This window comes from Suillus subalutaceus (genome assembly GCF_016647625.1).
Source record: "Suillus subalutaceus strain FC151 chromosome Unknown DFJ58scaffold_2, whole genome shotgun sequence".
Classification (NCBI taxonomy): domain Eukaryota; kingdom Fungi; phylum Basidiomycota; class Agaricomycetes; order Boletales; family Suillaceae; genus Suillus; species Suillus subalutaceus.
The window spans coordinates 471680-495459 of NW_024540251.1; the positions used below are offsets into that span (position 1 = coordinate 471680).

General features: G+C 47.2%; 7 protein-coding genes across 7 annotated transcripts; 1 reads left to right on the plus strand and 6 right to left on the minus strand.

Annotated features, from left to right (window-relative positions):
- Positions 1–1284: 1284 nt before the first annotated feature.
- DFJ58DRAFT_755035 (monooxygenase) lies at positions 1285–3663 on the minus strand. The gene is made up of 10 exons (XM_041388039.1): positions 3631–3663; positions 3003–3535; positions 2949–2953; positions 2838–2896; positions 2471–2789; positions 2283–2418; positions 2165–2234; positions 1897–2112; positions 1724–1840; positions 1285–1666 (listed from the first exon to the last, which is right to left on the minus strand). The coding sequence occupies exons 2-10, from the start codon at positions 3172–3174 to the stop codon at positions 1450–1452; spliced, it is 1311 nt and encodes a 436-aa protein (XP_041250892.1). The 5' UTR covers positions 3175–3535; positions 3631–3663; the 3' UTR covers positions 1285–1449.
- A 988-nt stretch (positions 3664–4651) lies between these two features.
- On the minus strand, positions 4652–6213 carry DFJ58DRAFT_721036 (uncharacterized protein; the record flags this gene model as incomplete). The annotated part of the gene is made up of 7 exons (XM_041384761.1): positions 4652–4886; positions 4937–5126; positions 5185–5268; positions 5323–5346; positions 5406–5576; positions 5627–5795; positions 5851–6213. 7 exons carry the CDS (start codon positions 6211–6213, stop codon positions 4652–4654), a joined length of 1236 nt encoding a protein of 411 aa, XP_041250893.1.
- Positions 6214–6636: 423 nt separating this feature from the next.
- On the minus strand, positions 6637–7078 carry DFJ58DRAFT_835884 (uncharacterized protein; the record flags this gene model as incomplete). The annotated part of the gene is made up of 3 exons (XM_041392259.1): positions 6637–6773; positions 6821–6967; positions 7018–7078. 3 exons carry the CDS (start codon positions 7076–7078, stop codon positions 6637–6639), a joined length of 345 nt encoding a protein of 114 aa, XP_041250894.1.
- An 864-nt stretch (positions 7079–7942) lies between these two features.
- On the plus strand, positions 7943–9417 carry DFJ58DRAFT_835885 (uncharacterized protein; the record flags this gene model as incomplete). The annotated part of the gene is made up of 7 exons (XM_041392260.1): positions 7943–7997; positions 8020–8096; positions 8161–8283; positions 8335–8483; positions 8532–8649; positions 9200–9263; positions 9317–9417. 7 exons carry the CDS (start codon positions 7943–7945, stop codon positions 9415–9417), a joined length of 687 nt encoding a protein of 228 aa, XP_041250895.1.
- A 4583-nt stretch (positions 9418–14000) lies between these two features.
- DFJ58DRAFT_644732 (uncharacterized protein) lies at positions 14001–14453 on the minus strand (the record flags this gene model as incomplete). The annotated part of the gene is made up of 1 exon (XM_041381408.1): positions 14001–14453. A coding segment is annotated over one exon (453 nt), but the record flags the coding sequence as incomplete, so codon positions are not given.
- Positions 14454–15602: 1149 nt separating this feature from the next.
- Positions 15603–16529, minus strand: DFJ58DRAFT_649719 (uncharacterized protein; the record flags this gene model as incomplete). The annotated part of the gene is made up of 1 exon (XM_041381539.1): positions 15603–16529. A coding segment is annotated over one exon (927 nt), but the record flags the coding sequence as incomplete, so codon positions are not given.
- Positions 16530–17337: 808 nt separating this feature from the next.
- DFJ58DRAFT_712827 (uncharacterized protein) lies at positions 17338–18187 on the minus strand (the record flags this gene model as incomplete). The annotated part of the gene is given in 4 exon segments (XM_041383891.1): positions 17338–17340; positions 17400–17714; positions 17734–17928; positions 18176–18187. 4 exon segments carry the CDS (start codon positions 18185–18187, stop codon positions 17338–17340), a joined length of 525 nt encoding a protein of 174 aa, XP_041250898.1.
- Positions 18188–23780: the final 5593 nt, after the last annotated feature.

Here is a 23780-nt window from a genome sequence, read left to right on the forward strand (position 1 = left end):
TATGGTCAATATAGCATAATTTATGTGCCACAAGTAACGCATTTATCATAAATTTATGTACTACAAAAAGAATTAGGGAAAAGGGAGAAGAATTGGGCGAGTATTTGAGCTCGCTGTCGAGGACAGCGAACTCAAGGCTCAAGCGTTGTGTCGTCGCGCGGTATTACCAAAAAAGGAAGTCCCGCTAAAATTCACACGTCTCAGCAACCGTACGCGATTGTGTATGTGTGAAAATGTTGTGTGTATAAGTCTATTTTGTGTGTAGAATAGTTGAACTGATCCAGCGCCATATGAATGGCAGTTGAAGCGAAGCAAGATAATCAGAAGGACCTACGTATAGGATTAATAAATAGTCAGTATAGCATCAATTGTGGATCTCATTTATGTATGCGAAAGGATCTTCATAGGATCTGGTGAGGACGAATAAATTCCTACCCAATGGCATCCCAATCTGCGGTTTCACGCAGTGTACGTGCTTCATTTTTATAAAATAATAAGCCATGAGTGAATGTCAAGGTGTGTTCCGAGAAAGAGAGAAAACTCTCCGGCCACATGCATTATTACTAGTACAACCCAAGTTGGGGGCATCATGATTGGATCATAATTGGGTTGAGTGGAAGAATCTAAATTATCTAATTGCCCAATAATCGACTATGCATCGACTTGTAGTACAGCCTGGGTTCTGATCGCTCGTCATCTAAATCTGTCATGCATCCCGATATTGTATGGGTTGCATCTCGTTGAATCAATGCTACTCGCGGTCTGGATTATAACACACACATCTAGCATCTCCCGCCCAGAAATATTGGGAGTTCTACCGGTACCAATGCGAAGAATGTCATCACCGCGTGTCTCGTCACTACATAAAGGGTTTCAAGGTGTGGGGAGGTACAGAAAGTAGTGATGGACTTCTTATACAGGACGACACAGGTGTCTCTTCGCTTACATGTAAGTAAGGCACCATAGGTTGGACGTAAAACGAAAGTGCCTGTATTTCAGCTTGCGGTAGATCATCAAATGGCGCTTCTAAACGAACACAAGACGATATTGTGTACTCAGTTCTCGAGGATGGTCTCCGGCGCGGAACATGTCAAGCCTGATACGCGCAGGTGAGGTAAATGCGGAGAGGGGAAGGTGGAAGACGGTCGCTACTTCAGCCTGAGATACTGTGAGTGAGGAAAGTGAGATGGAGGATAACGGACCATCCAGGGGTTTCTGTCATCAAAGGTAATGTCAGGGTTGCTGTGAGCACCCGGCAGTAAATAAATTGTAAATCAAATGTGCATTACGAACTCTCAGTGGTTCCTGCAAACACGAACTTTGCGCAACGCACAAGCACCAGCCAAAAAACGCACACCGCGCAGTGCGCACGCCGCGGAACGCGCGAATGATAGGTGTGCAGGGCGACTATAACACCATACATAAACATCATCAAGATTCACACAAGTACTACTCCCCAGAAAGAGATGGCTGACGATATCCGTCTTCGACTATAGACCGAGCTATTCCATCGTAAGTGGCATATGCGTGTGCCTCAGCGTCGAATGCCAGCAACCACTCAGGCTTGGGAAGCTCAAAACTTTTCCCGGAGTCACCAGGTTTCGCCCCATGCCATTTATTACGCAGAGTCTCCCCCAACAGCTGTGCATCACGCACCCGTTGATACCTGTACAATATGATGCAGAAGTCCCCGCATCCTTTGGGGACAAATTATTCCACATACCGGATGGATTCCCATGTCCTCGTGCCCAGTGGAACGTTGTTTTTGCCAGCAAGATTCAGGGCGACTGCTAGAGTTGTGCCATCCTCAATGGCTTGAGATGCGCCCTGCACGCTTGTTCTGCCAACCACATGGTGAGCAAGTGGGTCCAGCATCAATCAGCCATACTTCCTTACGGTAAGAACGGGTGAGCAGCATCGCCAATCAATACAACACGACCAGATTTGCTGATCCAAGTAGGAAGAGGGTCGTGTACAAGAAGCTTCCAGTCGATGCACGAGGGAGCTTTGGAGATGACTGCAGCGCACCGCGGGTCCCAGTCTTTCACAATGTCGAGTACGTCTTCTATCTTACCCGGGGACGACCAGTCGCCATCAACAACTGCGTCATCTCTAAAATTTTACTATTTAGCTCTGAATATCATGAGAAGTGTGATTTGCACACTTGTGAGTGATGACAAAACAAATCACTTTACCTCCGTGGGAGGAAGTCGCTATAAAGTGCACGTCTTTACCTACGAGGGGTGAGTAATGAAGAAAAAACTGGGGACAACCCCACCTACCAATCCACGTGTGAAACTGATCCCCATGAATGGTCAGGAAGTCAGTCAATGGGTCTGACATAATACCGTGCTCTTCAGCATCGAACCACGCTCGGTAAATAGCGTAACCAGAAGGTTTTGGGTTGTCGTGGTACCCCTTCATCGATGTTGACCGGTAAATTGACTAGCAGGGTAAAATTCCAACTTACGATGACAAATTTTCTCGCCAAACTCTTCACTCCATCTGCAGCAACGATGACATCGGCGTCAAACGTTTCACCTGTTTGGATTTTGACACCAGCCTTTCCATTTGTTTCATCCTCCCAATATTCCACGGCCTGATGTCCCATGCGAATCTCGATGCCCAAGGACTTCGCATGCTCAAAAAGGATTTCGTGAAAAAGCGCTCGATGACCATTGTAAGCGAACGCTCCGAAGAGCGGCAAGGGTAGCTTTTGAACTTGAATGAAACCTCCGAGGTAATCGTGGATGTGAATTTCTCGTGGGTTAGCGGAGATGTCCCAAAATCTGTTTCATTTTCAATTACTTTGATTAGAAAAAAGGCCTTTTTCGTACTTTTCATGGAGACCCCATCTGGCTAGGATGCGACCAGCATTTACGCCAAGGTTCAGCGTCTAGCACTTTGTCAGTCCTCAAGCTGCAAATCATTACCCCAAATGAGCTCACGTCGCCTAGATTCCGCCATCAGCTAAGAATAATAGGTGTGCGATAGTCACTGACCTAGGCGTTTCAATTCATGCACTTTCTCGAGGATCATCACCCGGTGACCCTTCCTTTTGCATTCGATTGCACAGGCAATACCTCCAAAGCCAGCGCCGACAACGATAACATCAATTCCTGTGTCACGAACGCCAATGTCAGTAAGAGGTACTTGGTCCTGATGTTCCGCCATGATAGTTGATTAGCACAGTAACGAGAACACATTATAAGAACTCCAATCGGCCACGTGTAGTGTTGTTGGCAGAATGAAATATTTCTGCCAGTGGCAATTGCCAGGTGGCAATTGCCGGCAGCTGAGGTCGAAGGTGGTTGGCAGAAGTCGGCAGAACTACAATAACCTAGTACCTCCTAGTACTTGTTCCTACCAACAAACAATAGAAATTTGACATATGGTTGAATGTATCTTGGTGTACAAGTTGGCAATTACCATGGCCCCAGACTCACCCAAGGGCCATCATGTCCGAAAAATCATGTCTGACCACTTTTTCCCAGGGAGAAAGTCAGAAACAACTCGAAAAACTACTGTTTCAAATGTAACTACTGTCCATTCAATTAATATAGTACCTCACACGGCCAATATCAAGCACTACTTTTCATCTCAGACCGTCAAATGATGCAATTTGTCAGTTCACACGTTTGAATCACTTCTTGTAAGCTATGCAAACACACACATAGTACTTGTCCTAAACATGGACTCGATGAAAATCGGTTGCATGGATTGAAGATTCCTCCCCTCGCAGTAGACTCTGATGACCAAGACTATCTTGCGGGTCCGGAATCAATGACTGACAAGGAGTTGATGTAAGCAAAAGAGAATATTGATGCACTTTTGATGTCAGAAGGTGTAGCCTCGATGTGGTGGTCAAAGCTATTTTTGCCGTAGTAGGAACATAGTGGAAAAGAGCCAAAAACGCTCACAATACTTTTTGCCGACTTCTGCCATTTTGCCAATTGCCACGAGGCCAATTCCTTTCTGCCCCCTACACTAGCCACGTGTGTCACACCATACCGAAGATGGACAAATGCGCAATTGTGCGATGGTCGGGCATTACGATGTACATCAGGGAACCGGCGGGAACATATGGAAAGCCGGACACTTGTGCTCTTATTTTAAGCAAAAATTACCATATCGTAACGGCGCTCGGCCGCGCCAGTCCCCGACACCCAACCGGATATCTACGGATTATGATGACGTGTATTTCGAGGGACTGGTTATTTTCGGTTTGAATTTGGCTGCCGAGCGCATTCTCACAGTAACGTGACGTACAATGTGAGTCACATGATGCAAGCCACATGGCACTTTTTCCTCGAGTGATGATGTCACTCGAGGAAAAAGTGCCACGTTTCTCCGTCATGTAACTTGGCGCTGCCTTCTTGATATGCCCTTAGCTGTCGATAGTCACTGTGGCTAAGTTGTGCAATCCATGTCACTTTTCTAGCGTGGCAGCACACCATGTCCCTCTGAATCTCTGATTGTGCAATTGCGTCAGTGTCCCTCAGATTATCACAAGCGTTCCAAGGCTCAGAACCGAGTAGCCAGCAACAAGTGGCACCCATTAATTTCATACTACAAGCTTTTACCAAGACCAATACGTACACCAAAAAGGTTACTAGTATGATCTATGACCACATTGAGGTCCGTCAGTCCATCAGTCATACATCGCAAAAGCATCTCTCGCAAACACATGTTTCTTCGCAGGAGATTGGTCCTCAGTGTCTTCAGACGCTTTCCTTTTACCTTTGGGATCGCAAATCATTGGCTTCAAGTAAGCGTCGCAGGGCAGCAACTGCATGCGATGCAGGATCATTTGGTAGGTGCGGGAACCAAATTTGTCCCGGTCACTCATGCTAGGGTCCTTCTTAAACTTGGCGGGTATGCTCCATCTGTTGAATGCCGCGTCAGCTAATGTCAATAAGGCCCTGTGGCGACGTACAACTTGATGTACACCTCGAGTTCAACAAAACGGGCTCCGGCCAACTTCTCAGCATAGTCTCGTGGGTGGATGAATGTCCCATGCTCATTGCGAATGTTGGGGACCTCTACTTTTGTCTCCCGGAGTGGACCAAGTCCTGCGTACCACGCAAGAGGGTCGTGGAGATCGTGAATACGCAGCACATCTGGAGCTACACACCATGTTGTTAGCCCATCCTCCAATCTACAACGAATTCACTGCATCCTTACCTGCAGCATTACCTGTGCTCGGCCCTCTATTGCTGTCATTTCCAGTTGCTCCACCTTGCTTGTTCGCCAAGCACTTAGCTTTACCTGCAAAATCAGAAGTCAAAGATAAGTCCTTTTCAGATGCTGACTCAACCTTACTTGGGCTAATCAACACACCGGACTCTTCATCCATTCCATGTCAAAATCAGCAGGCCTCGCAATGCGCATGTGATGCCACTTACTTCCAATGTCACCCTGCTTGACACGAGGCACAATGCTTGAAGCCTGTTGCTCGGTAGGCAAATCTCGAAACAGCAGTTCGGTCTGGACCAGCAAGACATAGAAGTCTTCCTCAGCGCGGGTGTACCCGCGCATGAACGGTGAGACAATCACTCGTGTTGAATCAGGCACACCTATCTGACCATCAGATGCACATACAGCCTCATATAATTTGTATGCTTACCTGCATTGCGTGTATCCTCGACATCGGTTATTAACGCGGACAGAAGGTCAAAGAACCTCGCAGACATGGTAAGGACCTCTTCTGGGTACTGGTCGCTCTCCTCATCATCGGGCGACAGAAGGTGAATTTCAAAATGAGCTCGTGCCTTTCTCAGGACTGAGACGTCGAGCTTTGTCCTCATGTCAGGACATGCTCCCAGACCTGCATTAATAGATGGAACGTACCCTGGAGTCCGGCATCCCGAAATAAGGACTGATGCGTGTGTACATACCATTCACATCCAGGATGGCCGGAAACTTAAAGATGAGTAGTTCACTGTCTTTATCAGCCCAGTAATCTGCCTTGTCCCCCATCTGCATGAACATCGGACGTGGATTGTTGGCAAATGGAACAGAGTCACAGACTTCTGGCGTCAGTGCACCAGGGGTGGACATATATGCCTGGAGGCAATGGTGAAGAGGCGTCTCGGTGGCACCTCCCTCATCTGCACCAGTGGTGCCACCCTTGTCGTCAAAAGGGGTGGGTTCACGAGAAGTAAGAGGTGAAAGCAGCGATTCAGTCTCTGCTGGAGAAGTGTCCGCAGGCATGGTATCAGGTTACTATTTAGTTGAAGTGCGTGTGGTGGGGGGGGGGGCAATATTTTCTGCTAGCGTGAATTGGATGCTGGCATCATGTATCTAACTAATCATGTGTCTCAGCTTCTGTCCTTTACCCTTCCATAAATTTTATGTGCATATGAAAATTTCAAGATCTTATTGCGAGATCTCGTTTGCGATCATGGACCAAACTGTGCTGTCAATGCGTGCAATCTTCAATCTTATCTGTGTTCAGGACACTCCTTACACCCAAAGTAATGTGAAACCCGATAACCTGCCCAATACACTGTCAAGGCATTGTCTGTGCAATCTCAGATTTCACATGCTCAAACCAACGGACAACATAATGCCTCAGTATCTGTCCAAAATTCAAACAATTGGTCTATTGTATATCGGTGGCAAAATACTTGTAATCTACCCGTCACTCTCAGTATTCCCTAATAATGCAAGACTCAGCGTCCTTGCATCTGATGCGAGCCGTTCGGCCAACTCGACACTCTCTGCATACACAGTGATAACTCTGCGGTCCTTTACAATTGTTTCAACTGTTCCTGTATGAGATGAGCATGCGCAACATACGAGAAGAAGTGAGACACACGAGTGCATTGATCTGCATTGGCAAGGAGCTCATCCATGGCAAGTAACACCCCACTATTTGGACGTCTGGTGTAGGGAATGCCAAATGCAATGATGTCAGCCCCACTCACGACGTCGAAACCAGGCATGGGACGCCCTTGCCTGTGCACTTTGAAAATGTTAGTCTACATTCCTAGTTTATCATGTATGGACACACACCGAAAATGAACGCCCCACTGCCATCAAATATCTCCAGAAGCTCCATAATGGAGGAGGACATCGTACTGTAGGTCAAGCAAGTACTTTGGAGATGCAAAGCAAACTTCACAGGTGAGGTCAGTCGAGGCACTCAAGGCATTTCAACCAATGGAGAGAAAGGGGGAACACACCCATAAACAAGGACTTTATCGAATCAGACATCTGTCCTTGTGGTGTTCAGGCTGATGGACAGCTGCCAGTGTGCCAGTCTGGAAAATTGAGACATGGTCATCGCAAGGGACGCCAGTAATTTTCAGCGGCAGCTTTTGAATCAGGAGGTGGCCAGACTTGACTCGTCAGCATTTGATTTTGTGAATTACACAGACCATCATGACACTGATATCAGGTGGCAATCGCACCTCTTCATGCACCGTACATGCACACAATGCCTTCACTGGCAAGCAACAACATCATCCTGACCGCTCTATCAAACCCAGTCCCCTATCTCCTATGAATGATTACTCACCATGGCTGCATAATCCTCAGTTGATCGGCGACAGCGCACAGGTGTCACCAATGGCCACCATTTCCACAGTTTTTGAGGCACTATCGGTTTCTATGTCAGTGTTGCACGTACAGGTGATCGATGCCAAGGACTTGGACAATTTTCAGTGCACTATCAGTCTCTGACACTATGCAAATGCTTACAACGATTCAGTTCCCCTCAACTGAAAAATTTCACTGCCCACTGTCACGGTCTTCCCACATAAAACTGGCACAGATAGGCCCAATCCCATTGATGTAGCCGTGGCCTCCACAGCTAGACAATCGGTCTGATTCTGACTTTGATAAATGAGTGATCCGAGTGATACTGGCATCTGAGTTAAATATATGCACCTGCTTGTCCAGTGAGGTGCAAGTCGTCAAGCTTGACTCACCATCCATCATGCATTACAATGTCCACAGCCCTTTAGACGTTCAAATCCAGATGCAGAACCTGAGTATGTCAGATTGCATTTGCAGAGAGCTCGAAGCCAGAGATTCCCACGCCTCGCCATCAATTCTATTCCTGGCAGACAATGATGTCGATGAGCTACCGTGTTCGTGAACTTCTCTACCCTGTCTGACTGCCAGTCCTAAATCAAACTAGTGACAAATGCACAGATCTCAAATGGATTCGCCAAAGACTTGAATGCCACAGCAACTCCATCTATCACTGAGACTGTATCTGAGGAACCACCATGTGGAGCCACGCATGCTCACCGTCTACTCGCAGTCACTGAAGTTGTTAGTTTGCCAGCTTGTTTCCTTTCAATGCTGCTGCTGATCAGTCCTCAGTGTCACGATTGTGTCTCACTTACCACCATACAACTCACCATCATTAGTGCTGTGAGAAGCCTGCAGGGCACCACACCATATGGCGCACCACAAGATATCGTCCTCGACAACCTTGTTAAGCTTGCACATGCAACACCAAATCAATTCCTGTAAGTCAAGACGCTTGTACTTAGCAGTATCACGCTCATCTTCTGCAGGTCAAATGTAGCTTGGCTTCTTCAAGAGGCATACTTGTTTTCGCCTTTGGATGATGGGCGTCTGGCAGCCACGCCCCCTCTTACTTGTAGTCGGTGGCTTGTAGACACCACCATCAAAGTACTGTAATGTTTAACCACGGACCCCCTCTCTCTGAACCATATGAGCAACTGATTTGATTGATGCGTTTTGCACCCCTGTCACAACATTTCCTGTCCAGCGATAATTTGCAGTGATGTATTGCTTATCTGCTCGAAACTCATCAGGGGCAGTTTCATCTCACTGATCATAACCTTGTTGGGGTGAGGCCCAGATCTGAACACCCATAAAATGGGGTACTGCTGTCAATTGTGAGGCTCCTGCTACATCTCACCGAGCAACCGATCATGTGTGGCAACAGGTCCATCCACCAAAGCCGGGCACGTTTCTCAGCTATAACATCGCCTTCAACTCAACACCACAAATTAACTTCAATGACAACCCCCTCATGCACGACAGACATGGACCACTCGCATTGTAGCCGCCCGGGCGTGTTCATGACAGGTACATTGCATGATAATTAATACAATGCCACGATACTAACAACTTTCCAGCTGAAAAACATAGTCGGTGATCGTACCGGATAACCGCTCTCTGTCTCAACTGTGAATGCTACTGGGAACACATGAAGGACATTGTGTACATCAACCTGTCTCCAGCTGCCCGCAAAATTCCAGATTTGCATAGGCTGTCCAGTGCGTGACCTCTTAAGTCGCCTGATCGCTCCCTAATACACCCCTTCCCACAGTGTTCGTGGAGATTGTTGTCCAACATGGTCACAACGTCCTATACCTCGATGACGCAGAGCGGGGCATGGCTTTGGCTGACTTTGTAATTGGGCAACTCTGATGTCACAGCAGGTGGTCTGTGCATCGGGATAGACCGGGTCCTTATCACAGGCTTTCTGGATGACATCTGTATTCCAAACGCTGTAGATAAAAATGTGAAATACAAAAATTCTCGTGATCACATGTCTGTTGCTATGTGATCTAGATCGGCTTGTCAGGCCAACTGTCTCTATGACGAAGTAGACGGCGTCCCCGTCTCATGGCACGGTCTGCTCTACTGAACGGTACTAGACAGTCAACATGATCTCCATCATTATGCAAAGCACAGTGGTTTCAAACTCAAGTACAACTAAAGACAGTTCTGTATGCAAAATGGTAAGGACTGTCTGTGTATTGCAGTGGATAAATATGCTGTCACATCCAAAACTCGTAATCTTCGATGGAGCTAGGGGGGCTTGGTGTTAGATGTGAAGGTGCTCCAAGGTAACACCACATACTTTTTGATGATAGTGTCAATCCATTCGACATCCTCCATTGTGACATCAACTAATTTGTGTCTGTCTCCTCTATTGTGCTTCACCACAAGAATATTACCCAGTGATGTCCTCAACATTACTTGGGAGCGCAGCAACTCGACGAATCAACCTGTTCGGCCCTGCATGCACTGCAGGCTCATCCCGGAAGAAAGTGTAACCATAATCTCTGGGTTGCTGTGATGGTCTGGCAGCTACATTGAATGTCTTACGCATGCGCGTGGTAGCCACCACGAATCTGTCACAGCGTCCAAGGCAATCCACCCAGTGCTGGACTTCAAGTTGGCTTAGATGTTTGAGACTCGGGATTCCCACTCGCAGGGGTACAGATACAAGGTGAGATGCCGTGGCTCTGGTGGCATACAGGATACCAGTATATCTGACACTGTAGTGCTGTGCAAATGCAATGTCAGTTATGTCCAACACCACTGGAGGAATACACTCACCGGTACACGGCTGTTGATCCGCTCCTCCTCAACTTGTATACCAGCCAAGTTCGCTGGCATGCGTGCCGGAGGCATGCGAGTCAGAGCCTTGTTAACGGTGGGGTTGAAAGGACACTTGACATTTTGGCAGTGAATTGCTAGGTGCCACATGGTGCGTGATCGTGCAAGCGAACCTCCGATACTGTACCTACTGTCCCACTCCAGGACAAGAGATTCCCCAGCAACATTTCTCACATAGCGCCACATAGCAGGGCAGAGCCCTCCACAAGGCTTATCAATGAAGCAGCTGCAGTCACGCAAGTTGAATCTGTGGCGTTCAAAGCAGCCTACATTGCGGCCAGGCCCACGCCTAGACAGTGTATGGTTCACCAAGGTGATCCCAGCGAGAGTCCAAGATGAGTAAAAGGTGGCGACACCGCCAGGTGTCATTATGGTCATGTCTGCCGTGGTGGGAGAAGATGCGATAACTCTGAATACACCCTCCCAGGTGGCCCGAGAGATGGTGATGATTTTCTCCCCACGCTGATACCTTGCAAACTGACGGATAGCCCCATTAAACGCATAGTTCGGGCGGGCGCTCAGCTGGACACACCAATATTGCAGGGTTTCCAAAATAAACACCTCCAGCAGATCAAAACCTGCTTCTGCTACAATAAAGTTTAAGTCATTGGGCGTGTAGCCTGGGTTCAACAACATTGCAAGTGCGCAGGAACCTGTAATAACAGCGTGTGATGCTTGCATGACATCACTCATCTCCGGGATGTGGATGTTGATGAATGGGCGCACTATGCGTGCAAACCGTTTGCTGACGACACTCTGACCCATGATCAGTGTCTGATGGCTGGTAGATCTCCAAGCCATGATATCACTAAGCAATGGCAGCCGTTCATAGATGTCCGCGAGAAGTTCGGCAGTCCCCAAAACTACAGATGCATTTGTGCAGTCAGCATGTTGTTAGTCGGCAGTGATTCCGGCTTACATGTCAAAACAGCTCTGTGTGCAGGTATACAAGTGCCGGTCATGACCATTGCAAGGAGCAGGATGGAACGCCAGAGCATTGCATGCAGGACGGATTCTATACCTTCAAATTAGAATCACATGTCAGAGACACAGATATGCCAATACAGAACCTGTCAACCTGATTGACATTGTCATATGAGCTGACCAAACAAATCTGACGTGAGGTCCCAAGTCACTTGATTGGCTGTCAACTGTCAAGCAGCCCAGACCCTGAAGCCTGTAATTGGGGCATGGTTTCATTGCAATGCATACACATATAGATGTGCAGTGCGTCCATGGAGGCTGCCCCAGTCCATGTCTGGAGGAGGGGCAGCCTTTTCCAATAAAGGGCGCCCACCATTCAGATGCCCATCACAAGTCCAAAGACCAGTGTCGTTCACTAGGCGAGCCGCAAAATGATAATCACCTAGATAGATGATGCCCTTCAGGGCGTAGGCAACAGTACCCCCTATTGCAGGGAGGCTAAGAGTCATACAGGGTTGGATGAAAGGTGCGGAGAGCTGCTCAAAGAACAGGATGGCGGGTGGGGTGACCAAATGGATAACCCATTGCACTGTGCCTGTACATGTAGCACATGCAGTATGATGGCGCTCCTTCTCAAGCCAGCGGTCAAGCCAATGCTGCAGGGTGAGACTGTGGGGCATGTCACCATGACGGATATGAGAACACTCGAGGGGGACAGGAATAATGGATGTGGTGGGAACTGATGAGTAAGGGTCCAAACTGTTATGGTCATCTGAACAAATCCCAGTCTTGGCGAAGGTGCGAGATGGCAAGTGATGCTCCAGAACAGCAATAACTGAGGCACCCACCTTACCAAACCGAGGGAATTGCATGTTATCTGCGACGTGCAACTCATCTCTAAACATGTCCCGATGATAGTTGAAGAGTGACTGTGAGCTTAGCTGGGACTCACTTAAGCACAAATCATCAAAAGCATGTGTCAGAGACGTGTTCGTAACCTGAACCTTCCAACTCTCCTTCCAAACAACAGGGGAAGCGACATAGATGTGGATGAGAACCATGAAAATGGTGTCAGTATGCGCATGACCAATCAACTGAAGACCAGCTGCAACCAGCCATGAGACTTGGTGAGCTGAACATCTGACCTCAATTCACGATGAGTTAAGGATGCTTCCTGCGCACCATTTGACTTCATGCGCTTCATCTGGTGTACACCGAAGGTAGATGGTGTTTGGGTGGTTTGTGCTGCAGGTGCTTCCTGGAACTGTCTGTTGTGAAGCGTGACTCAAAGACCTGCTTCCTTGCAGTCATAGGACGGCCTCCATCAGGATCTCCTGTAGACTTGTCAGTAACCGAAATCACCCGTTGGCACTTCACTGTATGATCACGGATGGACGCTGTGGCATCAGACGCCTTCCGACCTTGTTTGGGCCAGACAGGCTGTGTGGAAACGGTGTGATCAAACTGAACCGAACGGGAAGTAGATGACAGTCGAGATTCGCCTTCTGCATCAGGAACCTGGATCAACCATCCTTCATGCAAACCAAGCCTCACCAGTGTGTTGTGCTCTATGGCCTCAAAATGACTGACCTCCATGAACAGATCACTCGGCACACGCTTGTTGAGTTGGTCAATTGAGACAGCCTGTGTGATGGTCAACCCGTCCCGTGAACGAGCACAGGATGCAGCCACATATGCAGCAAAACTGCCCTCGTGAAGATTGACCAGCACTTGTGGAAGCGTCTTGCCCTGTGATGAATGTCCAGTCACAGCGAACACAGGTTGAATGGGCAGTTGGCGGCGTGTGACACAGAGTTTGCGTTGCGGGCTGTCACCTTCTGCTTCAATCAAGGTGGTGAATGTCCAGGTGGATGGCAGGATGGGGAAAATTGCCTTGGGTAGGTTGCTGAGATGGACTCTGCTATTGGGAAACTCAACCAGCACACAAGTGGCATATGTGAAACCCGCAGGGCAGACAGCAGTAAAGATTTGCCTGACTATACCTTGAGAACCATTGGTGATGCCGAGGTCTGTTGACAGATTCCGCACACGCAGAATTACCTGGCATTCCCTCGGCCAACACCACATAACCAGGCAGAGCTTGGGCAGACTTAAGTGTGGTCACATTTAAACGCAGCAACTGCTCGCGCTCTGCATGTGACATTTCATCAGTTGTGCTGTCCTGAGCTGCACAGACAACCAATTCCCCAGTGGACGCACATTCTGCTTTTCTTGCATTGAGTACCTCATGGACTTTGTTGGTTCCCACGATTGCCGTGGCATTCATGTTGTCCCCATGATTCATGTCAATACCACCCAGATTAGATGCAGACTTAACAACCCTGGTGTTGAATAGTTCGACATCCTCATGCGTACATTTCCGTTCTCTCAGGCGATTGAGGGCATCACCATAGACAGGGTCTCCTTTCATCCTTTGCTGTTCAGACAATGAGATGACAGTATTGACTGTCTTCCACTGCCATACGTCCAAGTCTCTTCTTAATTTCTGCCTCGCTTTGACCAGCATAGATGGAAATCGGTGTGTACAGCGGACTTCCACCCACAGGAGGGAACTGATAGAAGTCTCCAGCAAAAATGACATTGATGCCACCAAACCACACATCCGGAATTTCTTTTGCAAAGCGCAGTGCATGATCTATCTCCGCAAGAAGCTGCAGGCTAACCAGTGAGACCTCATCAATCAGCAAATATTCCACATTTTTCCATTCATCACGCAGCAAAGTGCGGTTTTGCACGCTGATCAAGACTGAATAGTCTTCAGAAGATTCCCCTGTGTCACGATTGCCTTTACCTTTGCCGTTTGATTTGATTTTCAGACCCAGGCCCTTGTGGACCATCATCCCCTTGATCAGTGATGCAGCTGAACCCGTAGGTGCCAAGTATCGGATGAGATGTGCACAGCCATATGACTTCATAACGGCTTGCACTGCCTTGACAACATGTGTTTTTCCAGTACCACCAGGACCCATCATGAGCATAGTGAGTTGATCACACCCGTCATTTGATTTAAGAACGGATTTAGCAACAAAGTGACCAGCGATGACACGGAACACCATCCACTGCTTGTCATTAAGACCGAATTGCGAGCCTATCTGTTCAATGACAGCAACTGCTGCATCAGCACCAGAGTCTTGAGGAGGAGTCGATGTTGCTTCCATGAATGGGCAGGGGAAAGCCAATGCAGGATGCAGAAATTTGTCGCCGGTTGCAATGGACGTGTTTTGAACGGCAGCACAGCCAGTGTGAGCTTCACGCGCAGTCATGGTCGTGCACTGTTCATCAGGGTTAAGTGCATTACGACGGGCGACTGCTATTGCAGATTCCTGGAGTTTGATCTCATCCTTCCACCTTTTCAAGTGAATACTGACATCCAGGTTTTCTTCGAGCACGCGAGGGGACTGGTGATGTGCATGGTGGTTTACTTCAGAGGACATGCGCTGTGCAAGCCATCCAGACTGTTGCAGAAGAAGGATGAGCTGATTGATATGAAAGTCTGCTTCACAATGGCGAGAAGGCGATTTGGTCATCAATATTTCACACTCTCCGTCAATATCTCCAGCAACTGTCAATGCTTTTGTAAGCGCCTTACTTTCTCCAGTGAGTTGTGCATGTTTTCTGAGCCTGTTGGCATCTTGCTCATCCTCACATTCATGTACTGCTTCCCAGTTCTGCATGATTTGCTGACATCTTGCACTGAACTCGAACCTCTGGTAACACTGCACAATGTCGTCGTTTGATTCCAATAGATTGGTAGAAATACTAAAAGGTTTGAAGTGCACTAATGTGAAGAGTGCCCACAATTTCTGGTTGGAGGCACGAGGTATGGACATCCCTACAACGCAAGGTACATATTCAGATCGACCATCGCCTCGTTCCTTGTCGGTATGCTCCACTAACTCATGAGTATCAGACGAGGGATGCCCAGCCTTTAATGGGTGTCTTCTAAGGACACCAAGCCTTGTCTCATAAGTGTTCTTAGTCCTCGCGCCCTTGGCAATGGTCTCGATGCGCACACAGCGACAGAAGTTGTAAAAGTTCATGTCAGAGAGAGAGTCTGCACGATAAATGTAGTGATGTACCTGGGAGGCCTCAATCAATTTACCTTGAGCATTTGTTGCAATGCGGAGGCGCACATCCTCAGAAGCATCAGCATCATTTTCCCCACCAAAACCAAGGTCTGCACCATTGAGCAGTTGTCTCAACCAGGGATAGCATTCTTTCACATATCCAATAAGCAGCGAGGACAGCATGGGCACTGTTTTATGCGAAGCGATGCCATCTCCAAAACCTTGCAGGTACCATGCTGCTTGCTGTGCATGTATCTGTTGTTGTCGGTTGAACTGACTTAGACATTTGTGCAGAAGCATCTTTGCGCTTTCAGCGACTGGAGTCCCAGTGTTGGAATCAGGCATTCGTGCAACTGCACGGGACAGCAGAGATAGCATCTCATAGGTCTTGAGATCCATCTTAGTGATGTAGTCTGAAATATAGAACATGGCTGCCTTCGCACCCTTGCCTGATAAGATACACTTCATGTCGTGGTTGTGCCTGCAAAAAACTAACAGATATGGATTGAAATAATTAACTGTCGGATCATGGCACATGAGCACCACTGGATTTGAATCAGAATCAAACGAAGAGGCCTCGACGATTTCATGAGGAAAGAGAAACCGACAGCGCACATCGTTTCCATATTTGTGGCACACAGCCCTACATGTATGTCGCTGGAGGGCTTCCCCACAATGTTTTATCTCAGTTGTCAGAAGACCTTCCCATGCGGATAAATGTTCCGAGGGCGCGTCAGGGAGGGGCGGTTTGGGAGGGCGCTGTACACGAGGTTCAAATTTAGGGTCAATTTGGTCTTCAACTTCAGGCAAATGGTGGTGAATGACTTCCTCAAAGAAAGCGAAAAATTTAGTCTGATACGCCACATCATCGCGAAGGTGTTCATGAAATTCAGATGGGTTAACACCCCCTTCAAGCCAGATCAAAAAATGGCCATGAAGAGCACCACGTTCAGTAAACTCCAACGTCCCATAGAATGCACGTATGTGTCCAAGAATACCACCCGCCTCACAGGAGCGACCATGATCAAAATCCCAGCTGAAAAGATCTCGAAACAGGCATTTGAACGAAAACTCAAAGAAATCGGCCGCAGCGACAGGATCACAGTGCGAGACGAGCTGCATGTTCAGGACCTGAGGGCATCATTGGGAAGTGCGAGGACAGATCAACAGATCTGTCACCATATATGACCTGAAAAATCGGACTGTGAGCTGCACTGGGATTGAAGGTGAAAAAAATATGCGGGAGGCCGAAATATCCAAAATAGTTGCGTATCTCATTCCTGGCGAAGATCTTGGAGGCTTGTGAGCCGGGAATACGAGCTGATAAAGTATTGACCTGCTGGAGGAGGGTGAGGGCACTCTGCTCTTCGGATGTGAGGTTGGAGAGCTTACACTCGCATTCGAGTTGAGACGCAAGGTGCTGCAGGGTAGAAGCAGGAGACACTGGTTAGAGTACGTGCCACACTGTCGAAATTGGATTTACTGACAGAGAAATGTGTCTGGAGATGTGCTTGCTGTCATTGCAAGATGTTCAGCACCACAAAGAGGAAGGAATTATGATAGTGCAAAACTGCGATCCAATATGGAGAGAAGGTACTGTGCCTGCCGTTGGAACGTGAGTGCCGCAGTTCGAGATTTGATCTCGAACCCCCCAATGCCATAAGGGAAGAGCGTAGGGTACATCCCAGGAAAGAACGAGGGGTTATTGTACTCAGGCACTGCATTGCCGCTGTGGTGGATAACAAGGTCAGGCAGTGTTGCAGAGTCTGCATTCGGAACCAAGTTACGAAGGGCAGAGGCGGTGAAACTTCTGCCACTAACTTTATCACATTCAGGGTCAGACACACCCATTTTCTCAACCATCATAGTGACATCCACGTCGTCAGAAGGAGTGCCATCACTGGGGTGGACAAGCAATTCAGCAGGATGTTCACTGAAGCCAGCGGTTTCTGAGGTGAATATATGGTGTGCATTGAGTTCATGATCTTGGACGACACGTTCAGTCAGACCAGGGAGGGGCCCATCAGAGGGATATAAATCCATTATGGATGCATCCAATGGAATGCTAGCATAGAGAGCATTATGGTGCTTCAGCCAGACAAGAAAAGACCAAATCTTATGCTTGCGGACACGGAAGAAAGTGCGAAGGCGCGAGGGATCAAACTGTTCCGGCCCGATAAAAATCACACTCAGAAATCCATTCACATCGGAAGGCATTCGAGGTAGAACTGATGCCGTCGACACGGTGTTCATCTCGTGTGCACATGTGTTACCATGGAAAACTCTGGGTTGGGTCGGATCAGACGACTGAAAGAGGCGAAGTAACATGTGCAGTGATCAAATACAAAGCACATACTTTTTCTTCAACCCACATCAAGTCACTAAAGCGGTCAGGGAGGCTGCCGCGATACAATTGATTTGCCAAAGCCAACTGGGGTACCTTGTTTTTGAGCAAAGAAGACTGACATTCGACACATACATTAACTGTGACAGCATTCGAGTCTTGAAATTTGACGCCTGACTTCTCCAACATGAGTCCATCAATGACCTCGTTGCCAAAGATGAAGCATGGGGAGACGTTCTGAATGATGCAGATCTGAATGATGAAGGCATCAGTAACACGAAGTAGTTCTAGATTATAAGACGTTAGATCATCGGTAAGTGTGATAGATACAGCATCAGAAACGCGCCGTGAAAAAAACAGCGCAAACAGGAGGTTCCGTCCACTGAGAACCAGACATATAATCACCAAGACAGCAAAGGACAACATCCTTCGGCATGATGGACGGCCAAACATGCTCGCGATCACTTCGAGCTATGTTCACCTCAATGACAGCCTCTCGTTTGCGATGAAGACGAGCCGCCTTTTCCTTTTCCGAACAGGAGATGATGTCCGTCGACAGCATCTCGAGCACCGATGGGCCAAACTCGTGTTCCAGGATGCGCAGAAATGTGTCACTGTCCGAAATCGTGTATGAGGCCATGAATGGGAAGTGAGCAAGAAGATGGTTACAGAGCATAAAGCCACCAGCACAACTGAGGTGCAGGGCTCGTTGGTGCACAAGGTCTGCGAGAGCATTGCAAGACTTTCTATGAGAGCGTTTGTCATATGAGGTGCCGAAGCGAGGGGTCTGCAGATGTAAGATAGACAGAATCTCAGCTTGTGAGAGTCTCTGGAGCCTCTGAGTGAGATCTTTGATGGCAAGGGTCATCCACGGGAAATGCAAGGCTGCGGAAAGTCATGCATGGCCAAGGGCCACCGTAAGTGGTGGAGGAATGCGTAACACATCAGCAACCTCTGGACCATACACCAGGCGAAAGTCCACTGCAACTAAGGTGCATCGATTTCGGGGACAATGAGTTGGAAGAGACTGGTTCGAAAGGAGTTGGAAAAGAGCCGCGTCTGACATGAAGTGAAAAACTGAGTGCGCCACGTGGCAAAATGAGACAAGATGGCATGGACATAGTCACGTTTCTTGCGGATAACCCACTTCCTAGTACAAGTGTACGAGCCGAAGTAGAGAGCACAGAGGCAGACAAGGCGTTCAGGTTAACTTCATAGCATTCATCCTCATAATGAAACCATGGGGGGTCGTTGTGTACATGGTGACATGCACTGAAACCTGTTTCGTACATGATCACGGACACATAACATACTCTCGTACAACCTAATACTGCCAATAAAGGCAGTTCTAATTTCTTATGGCTTTATTACAGTTTACTATAATTTTCTTGAAGGTTTTTCGTAGCTACATGAATTAATCATTCATATTACGTACTTAGCACAGTCAACAAACTGTGTTAAAAAACCTTATCCTTTCATTAGTAAGCACATTCCCGCACCTTTCGGGATTTTCTTCGTACATTTTCCCACCTAATGAGCCATATTCGTGTTAACATCTTAACATCTCAACATCTGCGCAGTCATCATCTGAGCAGTGTCAATCTTCTTACGTAATCTACATTTTGTTTAATGATTAGTCATAGTTTCTGGACAGTTCCGAAATAGTGGTAATCTCTAAGTGAACATTTGGACACTGAGTCATAGTGAGTCACATGGAGTCATTATGAGTCATTTCCGTTATGACTCATACCAAGTCATTATGAGTCACTATTCCATATTTAGTAGTTGCATAGCCACCTGTAGAGTAGTATATAAAGGGACATAGTTTCCCTCTTTGAATAATAAGATCCCTTTTTAGAGAGTTTGTGTATCTCTCAGAAAGTTTCTCACCCCTTAATATCTGTGTGAATACTGAGTGAATTTAGTTTATTCCCTCCACTCTTTTGTCACTGTTTTCCCACGACGTTCTGACTACCTGAGGCCACCTCTAAGTCACATTAAATTACTCTAGCTAGTGCACGGTTACTAGTCGTCTAGTGTAGTTTCACTGCAATTCTCTTTACAACACAGGAAATCAATTCTGTGGGGAGAAATCCACGTACTTTAACGATTGAGGACGATAAATAGGACTTATACTTTAGTCAACAATATTAAGAGCTTGGCCACTTAAGACTACATCAAGAAGGTGTATTCTAGTCTGGACTGCGTCATTACTCATTGTGAGATCCTGAGCAGCAGAAAGGTCGGTTTCGAAGCCAAGTATTTGATTGATTCAACTGTATCCTGACTCCTAGTTTGATCTCCCCTGATTGTGAGAATAAGGAGTATCCCAGAGATATCGCTCTGACTCACCACGTATCACTGTAATTCACATAACTTTTCGTAATCTGCGTACTGTCACATCATTATCCCTGAAGAACCCTAAGTACTGCATTAAGCCAGTTAACGGGCATTGTTCCTGAGATTCCCGAATATCTCACCCCTTTTTTTAGTCATTGGTAAATTTGCTCAAGGAGAATGCAATCTATATTTGCACCCCCACGAACGACCACGTTATCAACTGTTGGTATTTGTCTGAACTGTTGACCGTGGAGGATAAGTGAAATTTGGTGTTTTTAATTGCCTTTCCCATCCTAGTAAGACAACGGGATGTGAGGCACATGGCAGTGGTAGCTATACCATCATGTGCGAGCGAAAGAAAGTGGGAAAAGACTTTGCAATGAGAATACTCTTCACTTTCGAACTGAGGGCGTCCAAATGTCATGGAAACATTGTCGATGGAGACACAGAAAGATATACCATCGAAGATAACCGAAACGGAAAGGGACAAACCGAACTCAGGGCAAATCCGCGCGTGACACGTAAAACACAGATCACAATGGTTACTGAGAGAAGCATGCAACCAGAGACAGAAATTCTCAGAGGTGGCAAAGACAGAAGCATGATATTGAGGGTAGTAGAGAGGATCATAATGCAGAGGGTATGAATCAATCAGATGACAGAGGTTGTGCGGCGGGCAAGCCGCCGTGTCGAGTACTCGAGGTACACGTGAAGCGCGTTTGTTAAGAAAAGGGGATACTGCCTGGCCGACCATAAGTAGAAATGTCAAGTTTTTGTAGATATGCGTGGTAGACGAGATGTCGAGGCAGGTGTGAGGACGAATGGATGGAATATCGGCAAGATGTGGAAGAAGTCAAGATGAAAATAGTCGTGGCTGTGCGCGAACTGACGTAAGAGTTTCCCACAATTTTGGTTACAGGTGCCTGCACGATTTCGTTCAACAAAACCCTCCTCCCACTAAAGTGGGTGTCGGGGATCGTAATGGTGCTGTCGCACCAATTCCCCAACACCTTTTAGCCACGCACATAGCATTGAAGCAAACTCTTGTACCATTCCCTTTTTGTCCCAAGACCCGAAGCCTTACACAGGTCTGACTTCGCTGACTGCTTCTGTCAGAAACTCTTCAAGTCCTTGCCATCATAACAAGCCTATGTTGTCTGTCATTCACACATCTACTTAAGTACAGAGTGTATGTTGAAACCCTCACGATAATACAAAACAGATCTCAGCCGTAGTTAAGTACAGTCCACCTGCAGGCTGCAGCGACACCTTCAGGCCCACAACGCGAAAAAAATCCTCACCAATTTCAATCCGAAGCACAGTGGTGGTTGTCACTGGTTGAACACCATGAAATATCTCAGACGCGGGGGTTGAATCCCGAATAAGAAACATCCACTCAATACCTATTCCTGGTAGCCCTTCTGTTACACCATCCCTTTCTTCACAGGTGAACCTTGTCCTGCAGGACCGTCCGCCTTGCATTTACCTTTGTTGTCCATGTGTGTCATGGCCTTTGGCGCACCCACACTCGCCACAGGCAGCAAATGGAGTGATTTGAGACATGTCTGATAGATTCGAGAGCCAGTCGGCCATTTACTATCAGGCGCAAAAGTCCACCTGTGTTAAGACCGTACTCAAGTAGTATCGGATCTGAAGGGCTTCGGCCTCAGCTTGTGCGCTGTGCCCCTTTCCTGAGTCTTGCCCCTTATTTCAGAGAGCTAAAGTATCGTGTCTAGTGAGACGGATAAGTATTGTAACGGATAAGTCTTGTATCGCAACGGATAAGTATTGCAACGGATCCGTTAAGACTTCCGGATATCGAACGTATAGAGTAACGGCTAATCCGGATCAGATCTGGACTAGAAACTAACGGGTGAGGACTGTCCGAAGACAGAGGCGGATATGTAGACTATAGGAATCTATCCTAAGTCTCGGAATAGACAAGAGTAGCATACTCAAGTCCGGACGGATAACGGAGGGACTTAGAGTCCAGACGGAATGAGTGCAATCTAAGATGATATTCGAACTGATCTACTACAGCGCATATACAAAGGTTTATATACTACGGATAGCTAACGGAATGATCAATAAGCAAAGGTGCGAGGCTATGTACGAAAGTATAAGCAAAGTCTAAGTGGAGCGTATTGGTAAGTCGGATGGATCACGAATCATGAACCGGGAATGAAGTACAAGTAAAAGCGGATTCGTAAATGTAGCGGATCAGTAAGCATAGCGGATCAGTAAGCAAAGTGGAAGTAAAGGATAACCGGTATACCGGTGTACAGGAATACCGAAAGGAGATGAACGATAGTTAGAGTTATATGAACAGGAAATGAAATAAGAATCAAAGCGGATCTGTGGACTGGACGACGGATATGTTCATCAGATCTGGATCGGATCTGAGATCCGGATCATCGGATTTGTAACCAGATATATGGTATATGACAACCTGATACTGATTAATGTCGACTTAATCTTAATTCACTGTGCCTGGCAACTTACAAACACATCACCATTTCTATGGCCATGGCGAGCCTTTGCTGAATTTCTTGCTGTACTCACTCGGGTGAATAAGAGACACCAGCAGCGTCGTGCACAATGACAGGCACATTGTCCACGTTGTAGAGGTTCAAGGGTGCAGAGACAGTCCAGACACAATTTGCAAAGCATTGGGAGGTGACAGCTCAGTCAAGCTGCAACAGCAGATGGTGGGAGCAAGATGTATCATAGGTCTGTATCGAGTCAAATTCTTAGAGTCCGCAAGAGGCTCTTCTGGTTTGCAGGCTGATAAGGTCTAGAACGAGACGAGTCTCAGCGAGATGTTAGGACAACGCTAAATATATTAATACCTAGAACGAGACGAGTCTAGATACATGAGTCAACAAGAGAGTGCGTATGAGCTACTGAATGATACTCACCTCAGCGAGATGTTAGGACAATGCTGAGGTGAGATGGCCCAAACGGCGCTACTAATATACAAACATGGCGAATCTGTGGCTGAGTGTTGAAGGTGAAACTGTACAGTACGTAGCACATGGTGCAAGATGATATAGTGCTGGTCACATATGTTGTGACCAGTCGCATATGTTTCCAAGATAAGAAAAGGACTCAATGAGGACATACGGTTACCACAACAAGAAAGCACCAACAACCAACACACCCCCTCACCGAGACACCAGCGAGAGGTTTGAGACGTTGTAGAGACTCGATCCTGGGTAGCCTCACAATGGCACATATTGCAACATAGGTCGAGTCTACAGTATCATGCATGTAACACGACACTTCCGCGACATAGGCGACACTTGCGCGACTTGCGCGCGCTTTAGGCGAATTTTCCCGCGCCTAAGCGCTATAGGGCGCCTGACTTCCCACTGTGTTTTCCCATGTCCAACCAAGTTCCCAGGTATGCATTTCCCCATTTATCATTTATTTCAACAATCGTACCATGTTTATTTTCACTTGGTACACATTTTCATTACACATTTTTTTACTTTACACAACACACATTACCACGGACCACCATCATCATAGACAGTCACCATCTCCGAGTTTTTATTATGTTTTGAATAAATCATCGCAAGCCCTAGTAGCAGTTAGCTCTAGTGGCCATATCCGCATCAGTTGTCTTATCAGCATCTCAGTACACGTCTTAACATCTCACTATCGCTCGCATACCGCTTTCACCCAGT